The following is a 20,111-nucleotide window of genomic DNA, read 5'->3' as shown; positions in this document are numbered from 1 at the left end:
ATGCTAAATTCTAGTACTCACTCTGGTAGCTTGACTGTTACTGTAAAATGTTGCATTTTTTTTTCCTTTAAAAAACAACCAACTGTAATAATCCCAATGCATTACATTTTCAGATATTTTCTGCCCTTCTGAAGCCAATACATTCAAGAACTTTACAGGGTAAACTGCGGTAAAGAGCATTCCTGTCATCATCCCATTCTTTTTTCAACATAGCAAACATGAACTGGTTGTTTTGCCATGAAATGCTTGCAGGGATCAACGGAGATTTCCTGGACAGAGGGAATGCAGAATTTGGCCTATGCTTTTCAGAGAAGCTTGACCCACAGCTTTGCTATGGATCACTACAGCTTTGTGCAACATTGTCTATAATCACTGCTAGTAAGTGGTCTCTGAAGTTGAGCCTCTTTTGGAAAAGGTTTTCATGTTTTTAATAGGTCTGTGAGGTAAGCCTAAATACAGTGTGTATACCTGCACTGTCAGCAACAGATAACATTGAAAAAATTAAAACTGCAACATATGAATGCTCTTACAGAAAGCCTACAAAGCTGAACAATTTGTTTAAATAATAATAATTATTATTATCTGTATTAATCTTCAACAATAGCAATTCTGATTTAACTTTTTCCTAATTCTGCACCATTATGTTTGTAAATTTGGTGTTGTTGCTAATTTTTAGATAGCTTTGATTGGAAGCAATCATACTCAATTTCAGCACAGAATTTGTTATGACCAACAAACAATTGGAAAAAGAAATACAGTTAACACAATAGAAATGAACCGCCAGAATAGGTATCTATTCCTTATTTAATATTTACAGAAGCAGCCTGGTGGCTAACAAACACCTCTGCTAACACAATCGTTTATTAGCGGTGAAGTAGAGATATACTTTAATGAATATATTGGATACTAGAATTAACCTGATAAGTTTTAATATTACAGAATCACAGAATTTCTAGGTTGGAAGAGACCTCAAGAGTCCAACCTCTGACCTAACGCTAACAGTCCCCACTAAACCATATCCCTAAGCTACTAAACCATATCCCTAAGCTCTTATATCCCTAAGCTATTAGTTGCATGCATGGTAGACATGGGTAAAGTGTGATAGTTTCTTAGGTTTCAGTCACAAATACTGAGGTAGAAAGGTTTAAACTTATTGAAAAGATACGGGATTTTTTTTTTTTTTATGAGAGTTTAGGGATACTTTTTTTTTTTTTTTTTTTTTTTGCTTCTTGTGTTTTTTCCATGATTTTCTCTCTCTGTAGAGATGTGATTAAGAAGATAAAAACTTGTAGTGTTTGAGAACGCTTCAACACTTCTGACAGTTACAATATTACCTTTGTTATCCTTATCTTAGGGATGGCAAAATAAAGGCATTGCTTAAGGCCATTAGTGATAAGGATGTTCTTTCTCTCTGGTGTTTTTTCCACACAGAAATGTGTTGCTTTTTAACAGTCCTTAATTCAGTCGAAATCTCTATATATTCTCTTCAGATTTGCTATTTCCTACTTATGTATGAAGAGCTATATCTCAAAATACAGTTGGTTGGTTTGTTTGTTTGTTTTTTTTTATGCTGTAATGCAAGCTGAAATAAGGTATTCTATAATTAGGTAAACTCCCTAGGATGTATTATAACAAAACGTAGTGATGGGAGGCTTAACCACAATGATATCACTTGGCAGCGGAGTGCAGACCTCACCAGCTAAGTGTTAATGGGGTCATAAAGCCATGCTTTGTGCCCCGCTAGTCAGTCCGTGACTCATGCCTGTTCCCTTCAGCAGTGTTTTACTTTGCCGTAATGCTTTAAATGTGTAGCTGCTATGTGCTATTAAAATGTGAATGCATCCGAATTAGAGGAAAAACACTTCAGAGAGGGAAGACAAAGTGATACCTTCTTTTCCAAAGGGGAATTTGGAAGGCGTTATGGAGTTAGTATTTGCCATTGTCCTGAGACCCTTTAGTGAAGGGCTCTGTGCTGAGGACCCAGACATGATTTGTTGCGATGTCTGCATTTTGTGGTTGCTATTCCATTGGCTCTTTGTTATAAGACCCCTGAAATGCTTACTGTTCAGCGTTGTTTCCAGAGAAAAGGGGCTGAGTTTTGGCAAGCAATGCCAAAAAAAGAATATGCATGGAGTCAATATTTAACTAAATAAACAACCTTGCTTTTTACCCTGTACGTAACCACTGTTGCATGTATGTTGTCTGCATCTTCTCACAGAGGCAGGACGTGACACAAATGGCTCTTTGTTAAGTGGGTCAGTAGCAGGGGGCTGAGTGCGATGGCAAGGCCTCCGCTGAAACCTCTCCCGCCCCGAGGTGTGTGGCTGCAAGGTATGGAGCCTCAGCCGTTGGGGCTGGTATAACCTCCTTCCTGCCCCATAACCCAGTGCCAGCACTGCCTCTGTAAGATGACTTAACTATTTCTCTGCCTGTCACCAAGCTTTGCTAGTAATTTCTATGCCTTCAGCAACTCAGAAGCCTTTTTGCAAGTGGAGGTCTATACAGGGACTGTGGTGAAAACATCTTGAGACTTCGCAAGTCTTAAGACTGCCTTCCCCCAGTTGTCCTGCTGGATGTCCTAAAGCAAATCTTACAAACTTTCTGCAGTGTTGAAAGCTGTGGATGACAGCCACCTGGGTTTTGCAAAATGCTGCTATAAGCTTAACTGAAAAAAGCAGATGGTTTTTGTTATCAGGGGTTTGGTGTCCTTCCTGTCACTTGCTCTGTTGGCATGAGTTGGATCTTGTGCTGTCAGTGAGCTCAGATGGAAATTAATCCTTGAGAAGGGAAAGGAAAGAAAAGCTGGTTTCATTCCGGTACCTCAAACCTCCTATCTGGTGTGTTGTGATGGAAAAGTTCCCTTCTTTTCTCCTCTGCTTGAAGCTGATCAAGAGAGTTGGATTTGAGCTCAGCCAGAGACAGACCAGTCCCGTTAAATCTCTTGTTTTGTTTGTGCATCTCTGTACTGAGTCTGACACGAGCTGTGAAATCAGAGAAGCCCTTCCCTGAATTAGCACTGAGACAAGAAAGGTGTGCAGATGAGTCTGCACTTGCTGACTGGCTGAATATTTTGTGTACAGCTATTTCTATTCGTTTATTGTCCAGCTGGTAGAAAGCCACTCACTGACAGTAATGATAGTTAATGTAAGTTTAATGAATTTTGGAAGTCTGAAATTGGGATAACAGGGAGCGGGGGGTGCCTTATGAATCTCCCAACTGGGAGCCGTTCTTCATATTATCGATATATTTGATTCCTGGAGCCATCGGCAATGTGCTAGCTGCAAGCTGTTTAATGTACTCGTGCTTCCCCTGCTTTTTGTAAAGTCTAACTTTTAAGTCCTACTTTGAACTGTTAGGGGAGCCTCTACTGCGTCCATGAGGTGCTCCCTGAGCAAAGAAATGTATCTGAGTGTGATCAAGAGCATCTTGTTGCCTGATTTAGTGTCTCTGCCTTCAACCTTGCTACATATAGACTCTTTGGGATTCCCACTGAGCCAAGGTGTGTAGATTGAATTATTTTAAGTAGTGCTCCATAATGTGCGTTTGGTTTTAGATCTGAGCTCTAAAAGAGAGGCCACTACAGCGGCAACAAGGCTACCTAATAGAAAGTCAGGCTGGAGTGAGTTATGTTGTGGGATATCCAGGCAGAAATCAGTAAGGGAAGGATTAAGCAAGGTAGAAACAGCCATCTGAGTGGTAAGTCTTGCCTCTCGGGGCACTTAACACAAGATTGGATTAGACAATAGAAAATTTACAGCAGGAAACATCTTTTGGGTAAACTAGATTGAACTTCTGCTATCCCTGATAAGTAAGGGTCTCATAAAAGAACATGTCTAACCTAAAAACCCTACAAAAGCTGAAAGAGCTACACAGCTTGTATCTGTTACCTGAGCTTGTTGGGTATCCGGGTTCTGCAATCGCTGTATGCGGTTTGCTGTCTCTAGGAGGCATCACAGGGTTTGCTCCAGGAAAGCCCTTTGCACCAAGTCCTTGCAAAAGCGAGAAGTGAAAGCAGCTGCTTTTTCTGAGAATGACTGACTGTTTTGATGAAGCGAGGAGTCCCCTTCCAGAGATGAGCAACGCGCTCCCCTCCCTTCTGTTTCTGACAAGGCTCTGGAAAGGTTCCGAGGGCAGAAAGATTGCCTTGTTAAAAGCGTGTAAAATGTTGAACTTTGCCTTCAGACTGAAAAGGCAGATCCCTTGTTGTTGGGTTGTTGTTTTTTTTAGACACATTTGGTCTCTTTCAACAAATCAGCTGTTGGAGATCTTCCTGTCTTGCGCCTGTTACAGTGCCTTGGACTTCTTATTCCATCATGTGCTAGAAAGTGTTTGGCCCGCTGTGTCACTATAATCTTTTCCATCTTTTGAATGTGAGTCTTTCCAAATGAATCAAAAGGAAACTTTCACTATTTGAACTTGATGCTAGTGCCTCCCTGAAAGAGATCCTAGCAGAAGTATGAAGGGCTTACCAAGTTCCTCAAGCATCTTAACTTGACCTGGTGTGTCCATACCACTGACATCTTGTGGCATAAGAAAGTGGAAATTAATGACCTGAAACACTTTTTTTTTTTTTTTTTTCCTGTTTTCCTTTTATCTTTCTAAATTTAATTTATTCTGGCTGCCTAAAATCTGGAACTATAACATGGATCCTGATACTATCAGTGGCTTGCTCTTTGACTTTAAAGCTGAGGCTAACCATAACGTTGAATTTAGTGGACACAAGCTGTGCTTTGGCCATGCTGTGTTTCATGATGAAAAACACAAAAGTCGTCTTCAGTGCTAAAAGGACGGGTAGTGAAGGGAAAAAAAACAAAGTAGTATCAACATCTTTTAACTCTTTTGCCAAGGAAAGTAGCTGGTATGAAAGGACAAACCTGGTAGTCCTTCAGGAAGCAAGCTCTGGTATTTTCCTGTGGTGGGTTATCCTATTCTCCTGCCATAAGAGACTGCTGGCCTTCATTAGGTGACTTAGTTTAACAGGCATGGTAGTGAGGAAGTTTTGTGTTGAAAGTGTTTGCATAACAAATGCTAATTAGCCCTGTAATCCTGATACAATGTAATGGCCAATGGGATTATCTTTAGTCTCCATGCAAAGGGAGAAGCCACTTGATTTCACGCGCTCGGTTTGATGTAGGCCATGCCTTTCCCTTTGCTCATTTCTGTTAATTGAATACCGTGCGTGTCAGGCCTGGTAATGTACCACACGTGGCATAACCCAGACCTGTTCCTCCTCCTGTTGTTTCCTCGCTGATTTTTTTTACCAAAGTGCTCAAACAGTAGCATGGAAGATCCTCTTCCTTCTGTGAGGGAAGGAGTATTTGACCTCCACTTCTTCAGTCTCAGCTTGTCCCAGGTTTGTTTATTTATTCCTATATATCTATGAACAAGAATATGGAAATAAATAAAATGCAGAACACGTAGAGAGATATTCTTAATGAACAGGGTGACCTTCCATAACGCTAGGAGGCTGATTTCTAGGCGTTCAGTCAGGACCCTTCTGCAGGCCCAGGCCCGCAGCAGCCCGGGCAGCCCTCATGGGTTCAGCAAGGATCGGGGGCTGGGCTTTGGCAAAGAGACACACAAGTGTGTCCTGGGGTGCGTGTGTCTGGAAACACACACCTCAGACAACATTTTGGGATATAATCAATGGGATTGAACCAGGATGAACCAAGCACCATGGTTGTGAGTTTCTCGGATCGGCGCCAGCTTCGCCCCACAGCTCAGGGCTGTTTGGGGAGCAGCCTGCCACAACAGGGTAGCGGGTTTTCTTTAAATAAAGCTTTAAATAGCTGCATGTGAAGTTGAAGAAAGATGAAAGCCTTCATTTATAACCCATTACTGAGTGTTGGTAACCTTTAAAAGCCCGACTCTCCTGCCTGCACGTTTGTGACGTGCTGTAAGCTGTGCCGCATGCCTGTACTTGGCCGCCTTGCCTTGAGACCCTCCTGTGCTTTACCAGTCTGCTGAAACTTGGGCTGGTAAAACGCTGGTAACTGAAAAGCTGTGGTGCAACTTGTGGTGTGGGCACTGTAAAGTTAACAAAGAGGGAACTGCCAGCCAAACGTTGGTTACTTGAGCTGTGCGCTGCGTGAGGGAGCTGGGGTGGGAGCTCTCGCCCAGGCTGGGCTCCGTGCAGCGCCCGGCACCTTCCTGCAGCTCACCCGCTGCAGCCGCGCAGCCTTGGCCTCAGCCCCCCAAACCGCAGCTCAGGCTGATGAGGGACCAGGCTCTGCTTTGCACACACTGTGCACATACTGGCGGGTGGTAACGCCGCCTCTAGCGCTTTAAAAATCAGAACTGATCCTGTTCACATGAATGGATGCTAACTGTCTTAACTGCTGCTTGCTGGTTGTGCTTTGTATCTAATCTGAGCTCTGTTTCAATGCACTCTACATCTTTTATCTTTCTCTCTCGCACTTTCTAATCCGAAAAGCTGTTGCAAAGGTTATTATTTAGAAAAGGCTTTGTACTTTTTATTTGAAAGAACTCAGATATCAAGCACATCAAGGAAGGCGAAGATATCTGAACTAATTAATTTTCATGGTTCGTTTCTAAATGTTAGATTGTCTCAATAGATACTTTTACAGTGCCATCACAGCCAGACTATGCCAAGCAGAATTTCCCTTTTTGAATAGGCTTAGTCCATTACCTAGGGTCCTGGAGGCCAGGCTGCCTCAGATAAGAACTGTGTAGGCCCATGAGCATAGGCATAGTGTCAGCCAAGGACAAGCACAGCTGACACGGAGCTACAGCTGAGTACCCTGCACTCCTGACTCCTCCTGTGTACTCCTCTACATCTCCTGCTACAGCTCCTCCTGGTCTGGGGAGGTTATCAGTCCTGGAGAAACATGGAGCTTGAGATCATGGCATGAATGTGCTCTGCCTCAGTACGGGAACAGGGACAGGATCCCCCAGAGGCTTCTTCAGCAGCACCTGAGGTATCACTAGGCTTCCTATCTCAATGCTGGGCTTCTTGGGTGCCTTATATTGTATTTCAGGTCTCGGTGCAGTGCTGAGCAGCCCTGAGCTGCTTCTGGACGCATCCAGCTTGAGGGCAGGGCACACTGAGGCAAATTGCTGTGCTGTGTGGAAGCAGCTGGACGTCTGCTAGAAGCCAAATGCCTCTGAGGCTGTACAGCTGCAGGGCCCAATGCTGCGTTTTAGCGACCATGTCCAACGGGATTCAGGCTTGTTTTGTGTTGAACCAGTGCTGGCATACAGTGCTGTCCTGCGACTGTTTAGAAGAAAAACTAGGAAGCTATTCTCAGCTTGTTTGTTGGTTTAATGCATGGTGTCAAGCAAATAACTTAATCCCTCTGTTTCCATTTACTCCATGCGTATGAGGTTTGATAATCCTGAAAATAATGTGGTGGAAGTTATTGTTTATAGAGTGCTTTGAACCCTGTTCTAAAAACCATAGAAGTAGGAAGGGAAGAAGGAAAACAGTCTGGGATCTTAATCTTATTTTACTTCCATAGATTTGTCTCTAAATACGATTTTAAAGAATTGAATATGGACTCTTAGTTCAGACACATAAACAAATCTAGCGGTTGGAAAATGTGTTTTCTCTTTATCTGGCTGTGTTAGCCTCTCAGTGGGAGCAGTGATTGTATCATCATCTACTTCAGAACTTACAATTACATTACCGGGTTTCCAGGCATGGATTTTCAGTCACGCTTTATACAAATCACATACTTCAGCAGTGCTACAGACCACCGTCGTTAGCTTCATTTCTGCAGAGGAGACTTCCTCACAGTGCTGAGTGTGTAGTGCCTGAATGGCATCTGCAAATTTAATGAAATCTTCAGCGTGGCCTGATGGGCTGGGGAGAAAGCCCAGCATGCAGAACGGCCCTGCTCTCATCGCTGGAGTAACCGAGCACCTTGAAGTAGTACATTAAGTGGTTCAACAACTATCCATCACATGTGGTTAATAAGAATTGCCATACTTTGTTCACCTTAGGAAGGAGATGAATCATACAAATTCTTTTCAATTTATCTTCCTAGAAGGGTTTCACAGGCTCTTGATCATTCTCATCTTCCTCTTTTGAACTCCCTCCAATTCTCTGTACAAAGCACACTTTGGATTCATTTTTAAGTGATTTTTTTTTAATACCTGTGCAATACAACCTTTCCTTTGGTGATGCTCCTGGAGCTGCATATTAGATCTGTGTTTACTTAGACTTCTTGACCTGGATTGTTTTTATTTTTCAGCTACGTATTTGAGCTTCCTACACGTTTACTGATAGAGGAGCAATTTAATCAGTTCTAGCTGCTGAAAACCAATGCTATCACTGTGCTCGGATTGATGCAGTCAGGGTATAAGCATGTCATGCAACGTGGACAAGGAAATTAACATCAACATCTGCTGAGTAACAATTTTATTGAGCTCTCAATTAGGGCACTAGTAATTATTATGATTATTATTTTTAATCTACATCCTACAAGAGGCTGCTAGCTGAGGTTCCTGTGCAGAGAATTCAGGTTTAAAACCTCTCAATCAGAAAGCGAATCAGGGTGGCTCATGAACATATCCTGATATCTGGGGTAAAAAGCCTATCCCTCCTGCCCACAGTTCCCCTCTCACATATAAATGTCTCCAGCATCCCCGAAATGAGAGCTGACGTATTTTCCCATGCACCCACTTCTCAGTTGATGAAGGAATCCCCAAACAACCCCAGAAGCGATCCCCTGCAGGAGATGCTGTGGGGTTTTCCCAGGCAGCAAAGGCTCTGTGCGAGGCTTTCTTGCAGTGCCTGCGGTGTGACCTCGGTTATCTCCCTACAGAGCCCGTGCTCGCTCTCTGTGCCTGGGCTCTGTGTGTGGGGAAATGTCCTGTGCTGGCTGAGAGGTCCGACCCCGGAGCAGGTGCCCAGGAGTACCTGCGAGTACCTCCACCCTTGGATGTGCCCTGGCTCAGCTGGGTGAGCTCCCTGGGCATCCTGGGCTGATGGACCCTGTTCAGAGAAGGGCTTGGACCTCTGCTGGTCCCTTCCAAGCTCCTTTGTGCTCTGACTTTCACTCAGGTTTCCCTCTCCTTCACAAGCAGACAGGCTTGGCCTTGTACTGGCTGTGTTTTTACAAAGTACTAAGCAGCACTGCCACACTGATACAAATGGCCTTGTCTTTCTGTGCAGATGCTATAACAGTTCTTGGACTGACGGACCCCAGGCTCTGCTACATACTGGATGGATTCCTCTTCATTTACGCAGTCATCATGACGGCCTTTTTCGTGAAAGCTAAGGTCAGTCTAACCAAACAGTGACATATTTGGCTTTTGTGGTGTAAACGTATTGGGCTGAGCTGGAAAATGGAGGTGGAGAAAGAAACACATCTCTTATTCTAAGATGTTCTGATTTTTCCTTCTCTCTCTCTCTCTTTCTCTCTCTCTCTCCCCCCCCCAACTCCTTTTCTGGTGCCAACCTGGGTAATTTGGGTGAGTTCTTTCTGAGGGTTCAGGAGTGGAGGGGAAGTGTACGTACTATCTAAGAGTATTTGATGGCACAGTTATGGATGCAGAGATTCTGGATATGATAGCTGGGAAATGGTTGGTCAAGAGCAATGTGGCTTTGTCACTGGAAATGGGGCAGAGGACATACAGGAAACTCAGGATATATAAATGCCAAACTCAGGAAGGAAGTATTAAAATGTCTCAAGAAGTCAAGACATGTTTGATAGCATGAATGTTATGATGCAAATGATATAACCTCAAGGACCACAGGAGAGGAGCTGGGGGACGGGATGGACATGCCCGATGGGCTGTTCTCACCCAGTGACTGGTGTGGCTGAGACAGGCTGATGCTGGGCTGGCGCTCGACCTGCCCTGCAGCAGGATCGTTTCTCAGGCCTGCAAAGCCAGCACTGACCTCAGAGGGAAGGATGTGTGGCGGAAATGGACAGAACTCATTGCTGGTGAAGGAGCAGCTCTTTTTGTTGCCAGTATAAATCCTGAGCATGGGTGAAAACACTGCTCTGGGACTGGAAGTCTTTCTGAGGCTGCTGGAGGGAAAAGTCACTCGGGCACACAGCATGTGCAGAGTGCCTGGCGGCAGGACCTCTGCACCTTGCCCGTGGTGATGTTCAGGAGTGGCTCAGCAAAGCTTCCACAGGACCAGGAGCGTGAACCTGGAGCATTGAGCTGCTGCAGCAGCAGCGCTCACCCCCAGCTTATTCAGCCCCTCACTGCCCTGGTGAGTTCAGCTGTTTGCTGAGACGGTGCGTAGCATTGAGCTGTAGCAAAGTGAGCTGTTGCAGGAGGGAAGGAAGCAGCACAAGGGAGGAAAGCCACATCTGTGGTTACGCTGGGGTCTCTCAGTCCAAAGCAGCAGAGGTGTTGTAGCTGAAATGCCATCGTCATACAGCACCGCAAGGGCAGTGGGGCATTTTCCGGGGAGGGCCCTCTCTTGACCCAAACCCAGAACTTCTTACAAATCTTCCAAGCTGTGGAATCTGTCACCTCGCTTCCTAGCCCAACGAGTCATTTGTTGTGGCCTCTGCCAAGGGTACAACCTTGTTACGGGTTTTTATTTATTGACTGCATGGCCAATGTGTATTAATTGTTAGACTGTTACAAGGAACATGGGTTAGATGCTTGGTACGTTACTGGTCCTGCCAAGGGTTCAGTGAAAAGAGCGGCACTTTCACTGGAAAAGGTGTGGAGTAGGTAAACCGTAATTGCTACAAATTTTAATTATAAAAAAAAAAAAAAAAAAAAAAAGTATTTCAATAAGACTTCACATCACTTCACTGTGCCCGTCAGAATCCTGGGCTAAGTCTGCAGAGCTGTGAGTTGCTGTGACCTGCAAGTAAAACGGCCTGGCCTATGGGAACAGCCTGGCATGCTGAGAGGAGTGTCAGTGCAGCAGTGACCTGTATTGCCCGTAGCCCCATCAGTGCTCTGGGCTGGCTGTGTATGGGATGCCCAATTTCTGATGACAGTAACTTGTTAGGAGAGGAGGAACAAGGAAAGGTTGGACGTGGTACTTAGGGACATGGTTTAGTGGGTGACAGTAGTAGTAGGGTGATGGTTGGACCAGATGATCTTGGAGGTCTTTTCTAGCCTTAATGATTCTGTGATCCTGTGAACAAAAAGACTGAATGGAGCCCCTGTCTCTGCTCATGGTATGGTCTCTCTTCCAGCTTACCCAGGCCCAGGAAGCACAGCAGCTGCCCAGCCAGGATGATGTGTACAATGTAAGTAATGACTTTTGTGTGTTTGTTTCCAAATCATTCTTTCCAGACAGACCTTTTGGGGCACTTACATGTGGTGAATTGCCTATGGACCAGAAAAACAGTGGGTCAACTAGCTAATGAAAGCACCAAGCATGCAGCATAGCAGCTGTGAGGAGCAAAAATAAAACCAGACAAGGGTGTAGCTCCTCTGGTTACTTGTCTGGCCGGATGCTAGTTGTATGGGTTGTAGGTTCCTGATTGATCCACCAACCTGGAGGTATACGAGGACCCCAGACAGTGGGGTATGTAACGCTCACAGGAGCTGTGTGTGCAGAATGTTACGTATGATGTGCACACTCTGGTCTTCACACTTGTGGGTGGTTGTGGCTCTCTGATCACCCTTACCAAGGAACATGCCTTAGCAGCAGCTGGCATTGCCACCACCACTGTTTCTGGTGCTATTTGACAAGGGTTGGGGAGAAGGCAGATGCTCAGGACAGCTGCATTGCAGGCCTGGGCAACTGCAGCTCTTGTATCACCGGAAGCACGGAGGCTGAGTCACCAGAGCCCTGCTGCCTCTGTCCCCGAGCTTTCCTGCTGCCCCACAGCACAAGAGCTGCTGTGTGAGGCTGAAATGGAGGCACACCCCATCTGCCATGCCCAGAACATAGCCAGCAGCAGATGGCTGTCCCTGCAGGAACAGAGGATGGAGACAACATCCAGGCTCTCCTTCTAGCTAAACAGCTTGCTCATGGTAGCATTAAATGCTGGCTATGTGCCTGGTTGTCTTGATTTTGTTTTCTTCTCTCACGCTCTTGACCATAGCCACATCCTGTGATGAGTGCCACTGTTTAACTCTGTAATGTATGAAAATTAATGTTCTGTTTTCAGTTTAAAGTGTCACCTTTCCAATAGCACTGAATACTGGTATACACTGTCTGTGTACGGAAGAAATGTGCTATTCTGACCTAAAATCTCACCTTTGGCTTTTTGCAATAAGTAATTGAACTCTTGTGTCTTCAGTTACCAGTGGGAGAGAAAGCATGGCAGTCAGAGTCTATCTCATTCCCATTTTCAGCTCTGTTCTGCTTAGGAAAGGTTCTTGATGCAATGGCTTGCAGTTTTGTACTGCACAGACCTCTCTTAGAGGCTTCCATAGCTTCATTGCAGACAATTTTGTTGACAGAAGGGCAAAAATTGAGGGGTAAAACCAATTTCCAGCTCCGTTACAATACTCATGAAGTTGTACTTCAAGCTGGGCATACTTTCTTTTCTTGTGTTAAGTCATGATGTGTGCTTTTTTATGACCTTAATGTCCATCACTGCTTCTTGCTTTCTCGTTTCAGAAACTGTCTCGTGGGCACAGAGATGAATATGATGTTCTGGGAGCAAAGCGAGGTGCAGACCCTGAGATGGGCGGGAGACATGAGGTAACTTCCTTCCACACATGCCCCTTTTTTCTCTTCATCTGGTTCCTTTCTTCTTGTGTCTAACCGCCCTTTAGGCACGCCAGCATTCAGCACCCTTTGCAAAGCACCAGTGCCCTCCTTGAGAGGGACTGGCACAACCTGTGTAGTAACGCAAACAGCGTGACAGGGACAGAAGTAAAGCTTCCTCTCTCCCTTTGATCTGTGCCCCTGATGCCCCGATCACATTGCTGAGAGCCTGCAGCCACCCAGACTGGAAGTGACACCCAACCTGGGGCGGATGTGGGGCAGGCGAGGCGGGAGCCGGTGTTTCACGAGAGCGCTCCGCACGTGACGCCGCATGAGTGCCAGCAACGTTGAGCAGCTTCCAAAACAACTGCTGCTGCTGCAGAGCCCGACAGCTTCAAAGGAAGAGGGAGGGGAACCCTTCTGCATCGGCACAGAGGGCTTGCCTGCAGGTGGCAGCTGTATCAAACAGAGGAGCTAGGTTTTTACCAATTAGTAAAATCACTTTTCTGTAGAATACGTTGTCTTAACGGAGCCTTATGGGTGGAGGCAGGATGGGCTGTACTTGTCACTTGTTCACAGAGCTCTAGCCATGCCTTAGAGCAAATTCACAGGCACACATGAGCAACCTTCTTCCTTTCTCTTACAGCAGAGAAGAAAGAACCCCCAGGACACCCTCTACAGCGTGAGTAGAGACGGCTAAGGGGTGGGGGTGGCTGTAAAAAGGAGTGTCTAATTCACAGGAGACTTTTTTCCCCTGCTTTGTTTCAGCTTAGGTTCGAGCTTAACAGCTCCTTTCAAAGACATTCTATTTTCTTAAAATGCTTGAAATTTTCTGCCCCTTTCTCAATGGTAAGAAAAAAAAACATGCGCTGCCTGGGCAGATGTGGAAAAGAATTTGGTCAACATACCTGCTGACGCCTTTGTTTCCCATTAGTAGGGCTTAATTAACCAACCTTTGTCCCGTATGAATGATGATGCAGTGTTTTATGTTTGTTCTCCACCCTCTCTGGCTGCTCTCTAACAAAGGGCAAATGCCAGTGCTGTTAAGAGTGGCTGCTTAGGAGCATCTCGGTTTACTAGCTTTAACTCTGGCTAAATGTGGTGGTCTCTGCTCCAAAGGATAGAAGTGTGGATGCCAATACTCATGTCTCACACGGGGTCTTTCTGGGTGTTGCTGAGTGCTTGCTGAGAAATGAGCTCGTTCCCAAGCCCGGCCTTCATCATTCCTGAATCAGGAGCTCTGATCACTGCTGGTCATAAGAGCTGGGCACTGCTTCCTTGGATGGATGAAGAACAAGCTCCTCTTTCTTAACCTTCACCCTGCTACGTTACAGACTCCCCTTTTCCCTAGGCCTGAGAGGCACATTTGGTTTTGCCTCCTGAGCAAAAGATTTGCCTCCTGTTGCTAAAAGATTTTCTTTGGAGAGCTTTGGTGTAGCATGCGGCACTAATGTAGATAAATGACTTGTTCTAGTGCAGGGTTATATTCATTTAAAAGTCTTGAGATGCCGTGGTGTTGCTAAGCAGATTCGATCGTGCATGGCTTATACCTCAGTGCACATCAGTTGAGATCTGCCATTGTCCCTTCGCTGGAAAGGTGGAACTTCTGAAGTGGGGCTGGGACAAGGCAAGGCAGCCCCACAACTGCAGGAGTGGGGTGCAGGCAGCCAGGGGCTGGCTTGGCTTTTCCAGTACCACTGACTCTTTTTTCCTCTCTGCCTGCAGGCGCTGCAGAAGGACAAGATGGGCGAGGCATACAGTGAAATTGGAAAGAAAGGAGACGTGAGTACTCTTGTCCTTTTTGCTGAAAGCCTGTGATGAGGCATTTTCACTGCTGCTCCCTTGCGGACCGGGTAGGCCAGGCTGCTTGTAGCTGGTTGCACAAGGAAGCTCCGGTGTTACACAGCACCTACAGAAGAGCACAGCTATCTATTTCCTGTAGCAACCAGCGTGTTAGATGCAGCAGTAAATTAGATCTGTAACTACAGTTACAGCAGCCGTAAAATGAGGTAGAGGTCGGACAGTAAGGTTTGTGGCCCTCAGTGTTAGAAACATAGCCCATACACAAGCAGCAGCATTCCTGAGCAGACTGAATAATATCAAGGGGAAATGCTGCAACTTTTGACAGAAAAAAAAAATCTAAATTAGCACAGCTATCCTCTAAAAGGAATGAGGGATATTTGAAGGAAATGCCAGATTTCAAGGGCTGCAAAGCTTGCAGCCCAACAGCCTGCATCAGTTGAGCACTTTCCTCTAGGACAACTCAGAGCTGGGGTTTCATGGTTTCTCCCTATGGGTTACTGAAAGTGGCCTACCTTACAACCACAAATCAGGATGTGCAGGCACCTTCTTGTTCATCTTCAGGCAAGGAACTGGGAGAACATTCCCCTTCCCCCACATCCTTTCCTGAACTATTATAAAGGTACACGTCTAAAGGTAGCAACAAAGGCATAGTTCTAGTTAGTAGACAAAATGCTTGTGTTGAAAAGAAACTATCTTGGGATGCTGTTTATGGCAAAATGAAAAATTGCTGTGACCTATACAGGTTATATTTTGAGTCAAAGTGTCTTATATATAACCTTTCATTTCCTGCTGAAAAGTGAAAAAAGGGGATTTCACAGGAAAGTTTACTGTTGAAAAATGGAGAAGCAATGCTGACATTTAATCCCCCTCCTTATTATTCTAAATTAATATGATCTGAATGATATGAATATACATCATAATCCCTTATATAATAAAGAAATAAATATTTGAACATATATATTCAAATATAGAATTACATATATCATAATTCTATGATTCTATGAAATGTCCATCTGCCATATTCAAGCTCAGTTTGAGCTATGAGTTTATGAAGTCTCACTATGTTTTTATTTAGGAATGTTTCTATTACTTGCAAGGTGGGGAGGGGAACAAAAATCTTGCCAAGATTGCACTGTGTTGGTGCGATCTGCTTGTACCAGGTGCGATGGCCCCTGTACCTACTGTACTGAATCCACGGAGACTGGCCTCAGACTGACTTACCTGTGCTTGCAGTGATCTTCACTGTTCACAGAACATGCAACAGAGAATTTAAGTAAATTAATTTACTTAAATTAATTAAAGTAAATTAATTACTTAATTACTTAAATTAATTAAATTAAGTAAATTAATTTACTTAAATTAATTTAAGTAAACTTGATTTCACTGCCAGTCCAAGAGAGGGCAGTGTCACTCAGACACCAGCTGACATAACAACAAAAAAATACAAACCCATTTGTTCCAGGTGTGCCCTCAGCTCATAGAACAACAGGTGTCTGTGGGAATGGTGCCAAATCTACATACCTACAGCAAATCAAAGGAACAGCAGCATTATAACAGGATGGCAGGAAAATATGACAAACCTCATTTTCCTTTTGTTTCTAGTCCTCACTAGTTTTACCTTCCATAGCCCTTGCAGCAAATTCTGGCAGGCAGCAGGTCTGGGCTGCCTCAGATTAGAAGGTGCTTGCCAGCAAGTTTTCCCTCCTGCGCAGAGGGTGACCTGGCCAAGCGCAGCTGCTGACCCCCAGTATAGCATGGGGACAGTCAGAGTTTACTTTTGCGTAATAGGAAAAGAAGCACCCATTAATCTCTGCCACTAATCTCTGCTTGTTTTTTTTTTTTTTTTTTTTTTTTTTTTCCCCCCAAAGCATCAGAGGCGGCGAGGGAAAGGGAACGATGGTGTTTACCAGGTAGGCAACACATGCATCATCTATCTTCACAGCTTAATTGTAGCCTCCAGATACTTAAACTAACCACAGTGTTCACAATGATGAGGCAGAGCTTTTGAAGTGCCTTTCTGAGGATATTTACTTAGATTCAGAGCAAAGACCACACTATTGTGACTTTATCAAAATTGGCTGCATGTTCTAAATATGACTGGCAGGAAAACTCATTTAGGAATACTGTCAGGAACCATCTCCACAGTCCTGCAGCTTGGAGAATCACCTTGGACTATGGCAGGTGATGCATATGGTTTAGCCTCTGAATTGCTTTTTGCTTAAATAGAAACCTTCAGGTTGCCAAACAGCTGTTGGAACTCATGTGTCAGTGGTTCAGCCCATCTCACTACAGCGTGCAGAGCACAAACTGATCACCCCTTGGTGCACTGGGGGCGTTCAGTGTTGCCTACAAGTAATGGAAGGCAAGGAGCCCACCATGACACCTTGCTTGTGACACCATGCAAAATCGTTCCAAAATGCATTTCACATCCTGTAGAAGCCTGTATGTTGCCACTGACATCACATTACAAAAATAACTTTTTTTTTTTAAACAAAAAGTCCTGATGCAGCACATGCCAGGGAGGTTTCCTGTTAATGCAGAGTATTTGTAACTAGTGGTACTTTTCTTCAAAACCTGCTCTCCTGAGATAGTCACAGGTACTACTAAGGTAAGGAGCACTATCTTATTGATGTACTCAACAAATACTCATGATATTTCTGAGCAGAGCTAAATATTCATATCAGAGGTGGGAAGGGCAGCTAGAAGGTTTAAAAGCAATCACCATACCTCTTGCTATATCCTCAGTTTTGAGAGTCCCAGCTACCTTGGCTCTGGCAGCATTTTTGGGCTGCCCTGTTTTTGACTGCTCCACTCTTAGAGCAGCCAGCGCCATGGAGGCAGCAGGGATACACACGCGGAACTCGCACGCTTTGTAGCTGACTTACCAGCAGCAGGAGCAGGCTGTCAGAAGATGGACTGCTGCATTGCAGGAAGCAGGGTACCGGGATGCGCTCCTCAGTGTTCACAGCCAGCTGAAGCCCTGTGGCCAACTTACCCAGAGTTGCAGCTGCCTTTCCAAATTATTATGGAGAAATCCTGAGAAAAACTTTCATGATTTGATGTCTGTTCATTTAGTTGGCAAAGTTCACTTTAGCATCAGTTAGCTAGCACTTAGTAGTCATGTAAAGATCTGCATAACATGTTAAAATAAGTTGCTGTAGTCAAACATTCATAACAGATACTTAAGATGCATCCTGCCTTTGGGTAAGTGATCGTTATTGACACCATAACAAGACAAAGGGAACACTCACGAGTAAAAAAACCTCTATGGGGGGAAGAAAACATCCAAACTATGCTACTGAGTGCCCCTGCCACCTCGTTCCTGACTAGGCAGTCATCTAGGGGGAACAAAACACTCACCTCACCTGTTTTTCTCTTTTTCAGGGGCTCAGTACAGCGACCAAGGACACCTATGACGCTCTCCAAATGCAGCCTTTGCCGCCCCGCTAAGCAGGAATCAGAGGAGATGGGCATGAGTGAGAGATGCCCACATGCTCTGGGGGAAGAGAGAAGTGAAGGCCTTTTTCATCCAAAACCAGCACCATGTATTTTCCTAGTGCAGCAATCTACTTTGGTTGGTGCACAGAGGGAATATGTCTGGACTTGGTCAGTTCCTTCTCCTTTCCCTCTTGAATCACGCAACTGCAAGCTTTAGCTATTAAAATGTACATATCTGTAAAGTTATTTCCAATAACAGTAGCTATGAGGCTGATTTTTGTAAGATTTGTGTTGTAGGACCCTACCATACCTAATGCAGCTCTTTCTGTAGCTCTTACCTTACAGGGCTATCAAGTCATGTAATTGCAGTTTCAATGCATTTAAAGACCCTTGTAAAGATAAGGGTGTAGTTATTTCCTGCAGTATTTATCTTAAGGGCATTTGACAACGGCCAGCTAAACTTTCTGCTTTAAATTTACCATTTAAAAACTGCTGCAGTGGCAGGACAAATTCGTTTCTTTAACTGTGAAAAGAGATGCAGTGTTACTGTAGTGAAGGACAGAGGCTCAGTGCCAGCTCTTCAGTATGAAGAAAATCAGTGCTAAGCTTCCACAAAAAAATCAGGTTGTGGCATCACCACTCATGCAGCACCCGGAGGTAAACAAGAGCCAGGTACCCTGTAAGCGATTGCTCAGAAGGCAGAAGATACCCCTGCTACAGTGAAAAGAAGGAGCATGGACTCTGATTAAGAAAGCAATACTGGGAAAGCCAGGAAACCTCACCCCATAGAATCCCATCTGGCTGGAACATGCGTCTGCCTAATGCCTTCCCCTTCACACTTGCAACACCTACAAACATCTCTGCAGAAGTCTCCCCTTGTACGAATTTGTGCGCTGATGCTGATATCAGAAATAAACAAAACAAAACACACCATGTCTGGGCAACAGATTCTTTGTACAAAAGCCAATGTAAATGCAGTTTCAAAACCAGCTGAAATCATTGGATTACTTTTAAAAGATGAATGTATCATTCCAAAATGGTAACAATTCAATAACGTAATTAATTTTTGATTAACTAATAAAAGGTAGTGTCAAAGACCAGTGTGTGCGTGCATGCAGCAAACAGCTGCGGGAATGGTGCGAGCTCATTAGCTGACCCATTCAGGCTGCCTGCACCAAGCAGCAGCATAGGCTTCAGGCAGGCTGCTGGGGACAGTGTTCCAACAGGAGCATCTACATGCTCCTGGGAGGTGGTGGGAAGTGATGTTGGAAAAATGCTTTACGCCCAAGTATAAAAGCAACATTCACCTCTTGCTGCATCCTTAGTTTTGCCAGTGACTTACTTACAAGACTGTGCGATGAACGCCTGTAAGCAACTCAGCAAGGAGAAAAACAGCCCTGCAAAATAAAGGTTATTTTAACATAGGTCATCAGCCCAGACAGAGCAAGCAGAGCTGAAGCAAAACTGGGAGAACAGAAGCTGCCTGGGTGGGCACTGCCTAGGTGAGGTTACACGTCCACTTCTTACAAGACTAGGTTAGAAGCACAAAGTCCTGAAATTGCTGCAATATAAGTTACAAGGCTATACCTAACTTCTTAAGCATTAAAACTATCTGCAGTTGGTGCTTGTATCTCTTGAATAATGTTTCAAAGACTGTAAATTAGCGTGCACACAAAAAAAAAGTGAACATCACATACCTGGCAATGAACATGTCACAAAGAATTTCCAAGATTCCTTGCTGTTCTTTTTCTGCAGTGACAAGAAAAATCTAAGACAACTGAGCTGGTAAACTAGGTAAATTTGCTACTGCAAAGCACTCTCGTTATTGATGCAAGAACAATGAGTACTGAAAATGTCTTTTTCTTTCTTTCTTTCTTTTTAAATCATGTTACCATATTTGCAAGATGTAGAAGCTGAGAGTTTCAACAGTCTTAAAATGCCAACCACTCATCATAAGGGAAGAAATTCTTAGGAAAAAAACAAAAACAAACCACCACCACCTTTATGCTCTTTTAAAGGGATCTTGATCTCAAAACACATCCAGCACTTGTTTTGGGGACACTCACCGCAGGTGTCAGCTGAGTCTTCTCTTTGCATTCAGGAAGCAACTGAAGCTGTTTTTCTTTTAGGAGAGAACTCGTAATAAATACAGAAGTAGAAAACAGCTTCAAGCAGAGTGTAAAAAACCTGAACTCACCTACATTTTGACAAGACAGAGTGCATGAAAGAACAACCTCCTGCCCCAGTTTGGTGCACTGGGGGG

The 20,111-nt window shown here is 44.5% G+C and overlaps 1 protein-coding gene across 2 annotated transcripts in view; it reads left to right on the top strand.

Annotated features, from left to right (window-relative positions):
• The window catches only part of CD247 (CD247 molecule), a 63,279-nt gene extending 44,334 nt beyond the window's left edge, over positions 1–18,945 (top strand). For both annotated transcript variants that reach the window (XM_084511713.1, XM_084511712.1), the window contains 7 exons: positions 9,137–9,243; positions 11,139–11,192; positions 12,518–12,601; positions 13,254–13,289; positions 14,333–14,389; positions 16,279–16,320; positions 17,795–18,945. In XM_084511713.1, the coding sequence (XP_084367839.1) occupies positions 9,137–9,243; positions 11,139–11,192; positions 12,518–12,601; positions 13,254–13,289; positions 14,333–14,389; positions 16,279–16,320; positions 17,795–17,860 (446 nt within the window). In that variant the 3' untranslated portion in view covers positions 17,861–18,945. The remainder of the gene's footprint in view (positions 1–9,136; positions 9,244–11,138; positions 11,193–12,517; positions 12,602–13,253; positions 13,290–14,332; positions 14,390–16,278; positions 16,321–17,794) is intronic.
• Positions 18,946–20,111: the final 1,166 nt, after the last annotated feature.

The sequence above is a fragment of the Aythya ferina genome (genome assembly GCF_964211825.1).
Source record: "Aythya ferina genome assembly, chromosome: 1".
Lineage (NCBI taxonomy): Eukaryota > Metazoa > Chordata > Aves > Anseriformes > Anatidae > Aythya > Aythya ferina.
Note: the sequence above shows the minus strand (reverse complement) of the source record. Positions and strands in the feature narration are given on the sequence as shown.